The sequence below is a fragment of the Etheostoma spectabile genome, unplaced genomic scaffold (assembly GCF_008692095.1).
Source record: "Etheostoma spectabile isolate EspeVRDwgs_2016 unplaced genomic scaffold, UIUC_Espe_1.0 scaffold394, whole genome shotgun sequence".
NCBI classification, from domain to species: Eukaryota; Metazoa; Chordata; class Actinopteri; order Perciformes; family Percidae; genus Etheostoma; species Etheostoma spectabile.
Window position 1 is genome coordinate 63,230 of NW_022605599.1, and position 10,814 is coordinate 74,043.

The 10,814-nt window shown below is 46.3% G+C and overlaps 3 protein-coding genes across 4 annotated transcripts in view; 2 read left to right on the forward strand and 1 right to left on the reverse strand.

Annotated features, from left to right (window-relative positions):
* Positions 1 to 159: 159 nt before the first annotated feature.
* On the forward strand, positions 160 to 4,047 carry LOC116686576 (nucleophosmin-like). The gene is made up of 5 exons (XM_032511602.1): positions 160 to 337; positions 2,052 to 2,161; positions 2,354 to 2,438; positions 2,526 to 2,721; positions 3,612 to 4,047. Exons 1-5 carry the CDS (start codon positions 195 to 197, stop codon positions 4,011 to 4,013), a joined length of 936 nt encoding a protein of 311 aa, XP_032367493.1. The 5' UTR covers positions 160 to 194; the 3' UTR covers positions 4,014 to 4,047.
* On the forward strand, positions 3,900 to 8,460 carry LOC116686572 (uncharacterized). Its single transcript, XM_032511597.1, has 4 exons — positions 3,900 to 4,671; positions 5,143 to 5,942; positions 7,101 to 7,304; positions 7,395 to 8,460. The coding sequence occupies exons 1-4, from the start codon at positions 4,142 to 4,144 to the stop codon at positions 7,637 to 7,639; spliced, it is 1,779 nt and encodes a 592-aa protein (XP_032367488.1). The 5' UTR covers positions 3,900 to 4,141; the 3' UTR covers positions 7,640 to 8,460.
* A 95-nt stretch (positions 8,461 to 8,555) lies between these two features.
* Positions 8,556 to 10,814, reverse strand: part of LOC116686573 (butyrophilin subfamily 2 member A2) — a 17,117-nt gene continuing 14,858 nt past the window's right edge. For both annotated transcript variants that reach the window (XM_032511598.1, XM_032511599.1), the window contains 3 exons: positions 10,582 to 10,605; positions 10,427 to 10,492; positions 8,556 to 10,330 (listed from right to left, as the gene is read on the reverse strand). In XM_032511598.1, the coding sequence (XP_032367489.1) occupies positions 9,735 to 10,330; positions 10,427 to 10,492; positions 10,582 to 10,605 (686 nt within the window). In that variant the 3' untranslated portion in view covers positions 8,556 to 9,734. The remainder of the gene's footprint in view (positions 10,331 to 10,426; positions 10,493 to 10,581; positions 10,606 to 10,814) is intronic.

The window sequence follows — 10,814 nt, forward strand, 5'->3', positions numbered from 1 at the left end:
CACACACACACACACACACACACTCTAACAGAACATCAGGGTCAAAGTATTGATTTAACTGCATGGAAGATAACACACCCTATTGAATAGATACAATATTAATCAAAAATGTGAATCTTGAGGTCTATTTTCTTAAGAGGAAGGTGCACCCGTGCACCCCATTTTACCATTAGAACCCCGAGGATGTTGTGCACATGCGCGTTGTGCAATCTACCGGAGCGCGAGAGGTAGGGAAGGGAGTCCTAATGGCGGAGAATGTACGGTCGCCTTTTGACTACCGGGAGCCACCGACCCTCGACAGCGACGGGGATGGGAGCAAACCTCCGCCGCCACGGGGGTGAGTGAGCACCGCCGGCCCCCGGTTTGTCCCCGCGCGGGGGTTGTTTTCACCGGGGTTTCGTGAGCTAAATGCAAGAGGCTGAGACGCACGCTCGCAGCGCGTGCGCGTTTGTTTAGTTAACGTTAGAAGCCTTTTATTCGCGTGCGTGATTTCGGCGTTTTAACGGAGAAAACTGAGCAGGCGACGTGTTTTTCGGTCGCCGCTGTTGTCTAGTGTGAGCTCGCGTCTTCCCCTTCCCGCCTCAGCTCGTGTTTAATCGCCAGCCGTTTTATTTTTGATGTTTTGTCGGGACTCAAGTCTCAACGTTAGCTTGCTGGGAGCTAGCAGGCTAGCTTTGGTGTAGCATTGATGTAACGTTAAGCAGGACTCAGCGGCTATGGATCCAGCTGGCCGGTGACCCGCTCTCTTGTCGGTAACCCCCCCCCGTCGTGTCAGGTTTTTGAGACCGCAAACCCCGGAACATGCTATCCAACAAACCCACCGTCACGTCAGTGTTATTATGCTCGAGCGCTGCTGGCAGCCTGGCTAGTTTTTCTTTGAGGAACAAAGTTGCTGACCAGGACTAAAACGCATCTAAAACCAGTTGCCTGTCACCGGGGTCCGTGAATTAGGGACGCGTTGTTGTGCTAATCAGGTCTCTGGTAATGCATTTACAGTCTGACGTGATTGGATAGAGGGGTGGGGCCATATCCAATATTTAGATTAATAATTATTATGATAACCAAGATGGCTAAAATCAGCTCTCCCACTTGCTGCCTGTTTACAGTATGTGTTTCTACTCGTGGTCAGGGATCACATCAAACCAGGGACTGATTTACACCTGGGTTGCCAAGTAAACCCTGATGTGGTACTAAAATATATTCATAATTATGGCGAGGACAGCCATGAATGGTGGTCAGGCTGTGTGCAGCATTCTCCTGAACACACACTCACATCTAATTACTGCAGAAATAATGAAGCAATAAGTTGGTTGACAGATATTGTCAACAATTCTCATATTTTAATAACTGTTATACCTAATGTTTGCTCATCCAATACGATGATTTTCAGCTTTTCTCTGTTTGACATAATTGTAAATGCATATCTTTGGGTTCTGGACTTTCAATTGGGCAATACAAGCAATTTATATATCTCTCTTTTAGCTCTTGGAATTTATGATGGGTATATTTCACACACACTGTTTTGTGACTTCTGATTGGCTAAATGATGAAAAAATGGTAAAATGAATTCGAGAAATAATTGATAAACTCTCAGGCGATATTAAAAGCTTAAATGAAGCGTAGTTGATAGTCTCCTTTTGTCTACAGTGTGTATATATATTATTTATTTATTTCAGGGTCTGCTGTTCTTCTATGTATACTCTAACCTGCAATATCTGTAAGATGCACAGAAATCAAAATTTGCAAACGTCTTTGTTTTGATTGCTTTTAATCGAAGACATAGCAAATTACATTTGCATTAAGTAGCAACAATTACACCGTCAACACCGCTGCTGCCACCATCACTGGTTAAGCCTCATTTATGTTGGGGGTGAGTCATCCACCTAGGAAAATGTTACATGAACAGATTCAAGAATTGCCTTGCCACAGGGATGGCATGCTTTGCTCATTTCGGCTGCTTCCGATCGGATATTCACACAAGGAAAATCTTGAGCGCTGCTTTGTCCGAACCTGTGATTATGCTAAACGAAGCCCTGATTCTGTTTTCACAGGCGAGTCTGTGGGAGAAAAAGGAAGGGCACACCTGTCAAGGTGTGTGACCGAGCATATGTAACGGAAGATGAGGAGGAGGAGAGTATGTCAGAGCACAGCTACAGCCCTGGTATATAGAAACACACACACACACACACACACACACACACACACACACCTGTGTTTTTACCCACTTTGGTGCTTATGGAAAACAAGTGTACCACGTTGTAATTAGCAATGCATTGTAGTATAAAGAAGAGCCACCTGGTTTGTGATAAACCACTTAAGGTGTGCTGGATTTAAACCGTCCACTCTGTCCCAGGTGATGGCCAGTACCCAGAGGGTGGAGAAGACCGCCTCCCCCCACCCGGCAGTCCCTACTACCTGCCTGATCCCACCCAGCTGTGGTAAGAAGGACCCCGGCCATGGTAACTGTGCTCAGATGCTTTTTAAGGTTGGGGATCGAGTTGCTAACGTCACGTTATATCATCCAGTGTGCCAGAGTTGGGGGAGGAGGGTGCGAGTGGTGTTCGGGGACCTGTCCTCTTCCATCCGCCGCCCAACTGCCGGATTCGAGAAGTCCACTGTGGGACACAGGTGCGGTTGGTTGTCATAGCAATCCGAGACATCGCCAAAGGGGAGGAGATCACGGTGGACTACAGCCTGACGGACTGGGGCGAGAATGCAATGGTGAGCCACTGACTGGTAATGTTCTGTATTTTTCTGGATGTCAACAGATCCCTGGAAAAGACCAAAACCAACAAAGAACTGATCCAAGTGTGTGTACATGTCGCCAAAGCCTGGCGTAGCTTATTCCTCTGGGACACACAGTGCAATGTGGTCTAGAAACTTTAAAAAACACATCAATGAGCCTCACAGTTGCCATGTGTGACATGTTCCTTCTTTACCATGAACGTGGACACTAGTTTGTTTTTAGTCAGTCTCATAAACACCGGCCTGTTGTCCTAAATACTCAAAAACACCAAAATCACAGGCATAAATTGTCCCTAATGTCCCCTATACGCTATACTAATGTCTGTCTCATAATGGGGGGTGTCCTGAAGTTGTTGTGGGGGGGGCAGACAGTATTGTGAAGCCCACTTTTTTGTTGTTGTTGTTGACAGTAACAGAAATATTTTTGAATGTAAAAAAAAAAAAAATCAGGTCTCCCTGATTTGTAATTCCTAGGTCTTTTTGATCTAGCAAACTTTGTAGTTTTTTCACATACTGTTGCAACAGCCTGTCAAAGTGTGTGTGTGTGTGTGTGTGTGTGTGTGTGTGTGTGTGGTGTGTGTGTGTGTGTGTGTGTGTGTGTGTGTGTGTGTGTGTGTGTGTGTGTGTGTGTGTGTGTGTGTGTGTGTGTGATAACGAGAAAAAATAATGGGACAAAATGAAATCAAGGGACATTGGAATAGATAAAAATGTGCGATTAACTGCGAGTTAACTATGACATTAATGAGATTTAAATATTTTAATTGTTGGACAGCACTTAAAAAGATCAAAGTGACTGTAGGTGCTGTTGCTATAGCTACACGTTGAGCTAACTTGGTTGTTTTTTGATTTGAAACCTGTCTAACCAGGAGGAAGAGGCCGGCCCCCATCCGCTGTCCCTCTCCGTCTCCGACTACCTCACCCCCTCCTGGTCCCTGTCCCCCTCCTCCTCCCCACTCACCCACTCTGAGCCCAGCGACTCAGACCGCGAGGAGGACGAGGAGGAGGAAGACGACGACGATGACGACGACGACGACGAAGAAGAGGAAATCGAGGAGATAAGGGGCCGGATGCTTCGCCGACGCAAGAAGCGCAAGCTGCCCGCGGCGACCAACTCAAAGAAGAAGAGCGAGCCCACCACCTCCAGCGGGCGCCCCTGCTGTTCCTTCTCCACCCGGCGCCTGTCCCCCCCACGGCCAGATCCCAGTCCCAGCCCCCCGGCAGCGGCCTGGCCCCCCCCACCACCAACATTAACAACAACATCAACATAAACATTGGCAGCTCCAGCGGGGCCACGGTGAGCCGGCGGCAGCACTGCCCGTACTGCGGCCGCCACTACCGCTCGTTGGCACGCCACCTGGAGAAGCACCACGGCAACCAGCCGGAGGTCCGGGCCGCCATGGAGCTGGCTCACCTGCAGACACACAGCTCTTCAAACGGCAGCGCCTCGCACCCCCACCCCTCGTCGTCGTCCTCCACCACTCACAGCCATTCCTTTGCTGTCCCTCAGCCCTCGGCCTCCAACCCCGCTCCCCCCCCCCTCTTCTCCAGGGAGAGGGAGTCTCCCGCCACGCGCTCCAGCACGGGGGGCGTCTCCTTCTCCCTCTCGCTTTCGCCGCCTTCTTCTGCTCAGCCTGCAGCCGCCAAGAAGGGGCCGAGCTTACAACCCCCCAGCACAAAACGGCCCGCCCCCGCGACGGTTTCACGAGTCAAGAGTCCGTCACCCCCTCCCCCGTCTACTCCCAGAAGGGGTCGGAGGCTGAAGAGAGAGAAGCACGAAGAGCAGCAAAAGGTGGAGGTGGAAAGCTCAAGGAGCCAAGAGGAGCTGGTTCCACCTCCTACCCCTGAGCCAGACATAGATCCAGATGAAGATCTAGAGCTGAGTGGAGAAGAACACGCACCGGAGGAGAAGAACGGAGACATTGTAAGGTGTGGTTGGAATATTGTCTTTTTCATTGACTTTTTTTTCTTCACTTTTTATTTTACAATGGCGGCCTGACAAGTGGCATAGCCACTAATGGAAAGGGAAGGAGGGTTAGAAAATATATACATTAGAAATACATTCAGTTTAGAAATTACATAAAATACAATTTGAAACAGTCAACAGTAAACACTTAAAACAAGAGTTGTGCACAGGTACATGTATTGATCTGGGAAATGTATTATGTAGAGAAGCAACTTCATATGTCTGTGGAAAAGGAGGATATGACGGTTTTGAATGATGAAATGGAAATTAGTGTGTCCAGTTGGAGAATCTTCTGCAGAGCATTCCAGTTGAAAATCATCCATTTTTGTAGTCTTATCACCAGATAGGTGTCTACTGTTTGGGCTTTTAGGTCGTGCGTTGTGGTTTCAACTGCTATTTTAAAGGCATTGTTCCTCTCTCTCTGTCTTTTGCAGCATACAGAGACATCACATGTCTCCGCTGCTCTCGTCCCTCTCCTGTTTGGTCCTCTACCTCCGCCGCCAGCAGCACTCCTCGTTCCTCTCTCTAACCCGCTCTCCTCACTCTGCCGAGGCCTGGCGCCTGCTCTGCCATTCCAGCCTCTCCCTTCTCATCCTCTACAACCGCCACCGGGAATGTGAGGTGGCCAAGCTCACTGTCCAGGACTACCGCAACCGCGTGAACCCTCTGGTCAGCTCCGGCAACAGTTCCCCATCTGGCATGGAAGCCCCCCTGTCCCCCTTTGAGCGCCAGGTCCTCTGTAACCTTCCGCGGGCTAGTGTTTTGGGCAAGCGTGGTCGCATCCAGCCACTGATTCTCCCGCCTCACTGTGAGTCCTGCCTGGACCTACTCCTTCAAACCAGCTCCAATGTGGGCGTGGACCCAGAGAGTCCCTATGTCTTCTCCCGGCCCTACCACTCTCCTGCCACACCGCTCCGGGGCACGGACCTCCTGAGAAACCTGGCACGATCCAGCGGGGCCAAGAACCCCGGTGCATTAACGGCGACGCGTGTGCGGCGGCAGGTAGCAATACTTACTCAGCTGCTGCTGTTAGAGGAGGGCGAGGTACAGGGGGGGGCCACCAAACGGCTGGAGGAGTTCCTGGAACGGGAGTACCACGTGACCCAGAACTGCTCCACGATCATACGGGATCCAGCACTGATGGGCCGTGTGGGGCGGGTTGTTCTCTACGGAGAGAAGGAGGGCGTGCTTTTCCGAGGGATGAGCCTCCAGCACATCTGTCTCGAGTTGGATGGTAAGGAGATACGTCTTGCATTTTTTTGTCTTCAAGGTAAATGTCGACGCCACCGGGGCCAATCAGCAGCTGTTTCAGACACGCACCGTTGAATAGGGCAGGTTCTGCTTCTAAGAACCTTTTTAAGGTTGAACTCCGGCCATCTGTTTCGAATAATGCAAAGTGTCAACATACTGTGGTGTTCACTTTAATGGATCATTACTTTTAAAGTGGAGATATTGATGGACGTAGGGAGGAATGTCAGCTTCTTAAATTACTTGAAATGGGTGGAAAAAAAACACAACGGCGTTTAGTAGAATTTGGTTTAAATATTTACTGGTCAAATTGAAAACTGCTTTATTTACGGTCAAATAGTAAAATGTACATTGCAAGTTTTCTGGATGATCCCCATGTGTTTCTGGAAAGAGACATTGTTATTGAGTTTTTCAGGTGTGTGGGTGTGTGTTGGTGTTGCTGGGCACGTCTGCTTGCTTCTTTGCCTGGCACTGCTGAGTCATGTGACGGTACAACATCAAGTCACAAGAGGGGGGAGGAGCAAAGTGAAGAGAAATTGAAACTAAAGTGTCTAAAGATGCTAAGTCTCATTACACTGATAGTCATCAGAACCAATGTTAGTATCGATATTATCAATCAAAGTACAGAAACAACTGCTAAAAGCAGTGCAAACTCCCAGTACTGCTTCTACCAATTCACAGCCACCCTTTCTTTGGTTAAAATGACTCATTTTGCTGAACAGGCTACACGTTGCAAACAGCCGTGGCCGCTGGCCCGCTCCTCCGGCAACGTTAACGGTAATGGCGTGACCAGTCGGGATCACCGCCGGCCCTAGTAGGAAATTAGCCAACTCTGCGTCCTTTTGGGCTCTAAGCTGTCTCCATCTTTCATATACATCTTCAATATTCACAAGTACTGGCTTTAGCAGTGTTGTAAGAAAACATAGTAGCCTATTTTAGCTTAGAATAGAAAGCCTATGTTGTCGTTATACACATGTGCAATACCTGTGCAACGAGATTGAAGAAATTTAGCATGTTAATATCTAATGACATATCGTGGTTATTTATGGATCATATACAGTAAATGTATTACATATTGCACATTTAAAACGTGAACCTGTATGTTTAGTCATCCACTAGCCTCCATTTCATCCCTGTCCTGCAGTAATGTCCGGCAACTCAGCAGACTCCTTCTCCGAAGATTCAGAGGCAGAGGAAAAAAAGGAAGAAGTTAAGGAGAAAGCTGAGGTGACGGTGAAGAAGAAAGGACCGGGGCGACCGCCACGGAAGAAGAGAGCGCCCATTTCCTCCCCAGGCAACCCGTCAATACCCAGTGTTCATAAGAGAAGATGCATTCCTCCCAAATCAGGTAACCATCTGCCAAGGTCAAGTCGGTCATTTCCTTAAAAATGTGATCCTTTGCATTCTGTCTGTGTTACATCTCCTCTCTCTCTCTCAGGGAAGCGTGGCGTGCTGAAGCGGCCGTGGTCAGAGGCTGAGCGTGTAGCCGTGGAGACCCACCTGAAGAGAAACCTCGTGGAGCTGCGGGTCCCGGCGAAGGCCGACTGCGAGCGCTGCCTGGAACTCTGCCCCCTGCTGGTGAGCAACCAGCGAGACTGGAGGGCGATCAAGTTCTACGTCCACAACCGCATCCAGCTGCTGAAGAAGCAGGGGAGGAGGGAAAGTGCCGCGTCCGTCTGCTAGGGACAGACTCAGACAGACGCGAGAGGACACGTACCATAATGTATAAACCACCAGCAATCATAAGGAAGAGAAAAGGTGGGGTCAGGATTGAGAAGTGTAAGAAAACGGACTACGTCTTGGTTGCTCCAGTTGAGGATCAGTCATTCTCCTAGTGTTGGGATGTCCAGTGTCTGTTCTGGATCTACTTTTAAGCTGTTGGAAAAGATGATGCTTATTTTTGGTCATCCTCTATTTAAATAGTTGACAGGTGAGATATATGAGAGAGAGAAGGTGACATGCATCGTACGTCCCTGGAGTGAGAGACACCAGTCCACTAGGTTGCAGTTAGTCCTTTAGACCACCAGGACACCTTTACAGCAAATGGTCCTCGGTCTGGGTTGCTTTCACTAAAGGCTGATGACCAAACATGAATGTGGAAAGCTTTTGGAGGAAGAAACCAATGGTCCCCATTTTTCTTTCTTTTTTTAAATATCCCCACAGATAGACTACGTATGAACTTGTATACTTTGTGTTTGATATTGACTGACCTCGTGCCCAACTGACGAGCAGATTAAAACAATTGTTTGGACGGTGACATTTGGACATCACTGAAGGGGTTTTGCACACCTCTTCTACCACGGTCATGGTCTAGACTACTCTGTATCGAGGCACGCCTACTTGAATTTATTGCGTATCGGAATTTTTAAAGAAATATTTCAGAATCAACTTACGGTCTTATTCACAATGTAAATACTTCCTAATCTATGGCAAATATACAGTAGTGATGTGTGTGGTGTATATACTGTAAATACTACCTGTACTTATTAAAGTGTATGACATTTTGCTGTGTTTTCTTAAACCGGACTGTGAAGTGAGTTTTACATTGTGGATGCCGGCTGATACAAAGAAAATAGAAACTACAAATAAACACAGGGTCCCTTATTGGTTGAGTTTATTCAAACAGCTGGCATTCACAAAGGCGTACACACATTACAGAAAAAGTTAACATTTTAACATGAATTATTGGAAAGCGTTCACAAACGTCTAGACAACAATCCACCAAAGGTGAACTGAAACTTCAATATAGCCCATCAAGTCATAGCTTAAAGTATGTTGTATGGATTTGCTCACATGAATAACTGTAGTACTAGAGTTGGGTTAGCTGCCCAGGGACTACAAATGGAAATTAGCTAATATCTAACTCATGTTATTTGTGCATGGTCCTTTTTTTAGTGTTTAATAATACATGTATTATTGCCTAAAAACACCAAAAAGAGCAGGTTATTTTAGCTATTTCAAAGGCAATGATAACTTAACTTACACGTTGTAATTAGTATAAATGTTAGTGTATTTCTACTCCTAGTGTATAAATGTATAGTAGCATATGAATGAAAGTCCACACTGACACAAAGTTTGGCAAACACAGGAGAACTACATAATCCGTTTTAGCGTCACGGGACCATCGCTGTAAATAAAATACTTGTAATGGTTCCCTCACTCACCCAGCAAGGGAAGAGTACAACGCATGAAAAATAATAAGGTAACGGCTGGATCTCTGATATCAACAAATAGTAGTCTGCCTACTTCAGGTAAAAAGGAGCCGAATGCACCAAACACTAAAGAACATCTATTTAATAAACAATAAATGAAAAGAAGACCATTGAATATAGGTTTAACTGCGTGTATTAGAAATACAACGAACTACACATCTAAATACTAACATGTTTAAAGCATTCAAGGAATCCACACACATTTAAAATACACAAAATAGCTGCTAATGAAGATGGATATGGGCAACCATTACACACTTAATGCAGCAATCAGTCATAATCAGCAAGCATACTCATAACTGAGTATTGTCACTTCTCACAGCTTAAAAAAATCATTAGGATTATCCCAACAATTAGTGGAATATTTTGTCAATGCCATGCAGATTTAGTTTGGGGTTTGACAGATTACAAATGTTGGGTTGTCACCCATTTCAGTCACTCAACACATTTCCCTGAACTAAATATAATCCATAAAGTAAAAACACTCAGTTCAACACATGACACAACTACAGTGCTAAAACATAAAACAGACGCTATAGCTTTTCATATTGACGTTGCTATTGATATTAGGTCTCTTGTTGCCTTACATCTTCCATGTTCCCCACGCTAGACTGGCCCTTTTGCATCTGTAATATTTCCATAACTCCTCTGTCACCTTTGCCGGGGTTGAAAAATGGAAAAACTTCACCGGTAAATGTAGCGTTCAACGTGCCGATGAGACTCTCATCGTTTACGTTATAAAAGGAAAGCTCTCCATCGTCATAATTCAAATACACGCCAAGCGTCTGCGGCCTGGAGCGGACGGGCAGTAAAACCTCGGCTTCTGAGCTAAACTGAAAGGTCTCTGGACTGTCAGGGGACGAGGACAGGAACCAGAAACCGTTGGAGGTATTTGGCGAGTAACCTGACTCCTGAGGGACAGCTGCACTTGTAACTCCTACCCACCAGGACATTTTGAGACCTACGTTAGCATCGTCTTTCCCCAAAGAAACTTCCCAGTAGTGTTGTCCAGAAGAGAAGCCGGGGGCTCCTTTGACCGCTGTGAGACAGGTCACCTTGTCTCCATCAGGAAAGACACACTGGTCAGGCGGGGCGTCTCTCAGTTTACAACCCCTGATTGTGATATACTGATTTGTTGGTTTCTGGTCAAGTGTCACATTAACTGAAAATGGAACATTTGAATGAATTCAGTAAAAGTCGGGTGAGAGAAACACTGAATCATATAATTGTTATTTACAATAAATTCTCAAGTGATTACCATTGAACTCTTTAGCTGTTGATAGATATCTATCAACATCTAGATTAACAGTTGGCCGGATCACTTCTGTAACCGAGAACAACAGGTCCAATCATTACAGCCAGCAATGCTTGTGTCATTGTTTTGCTTTGACTTTTGGGACAGCTCCTTCTTACCTTTTGGTAAAAGTGCATCAGTCTCTAGAAAAAGGAAATTCAAAAAAAATATGTTAACCCATTGGTTATTTTATAAGGCAATCCACTGATTTTACACATGAAGTCAATTCATTTGCCATGTGAAGTTGGGGGAGGGGGAGGGGGTCTAATGAGACAAATGATACACTATCATGATGCACAAAATGTAGGATCCACTGTTTGGAAATTTGAAATTTCATAATCATATATTTCAT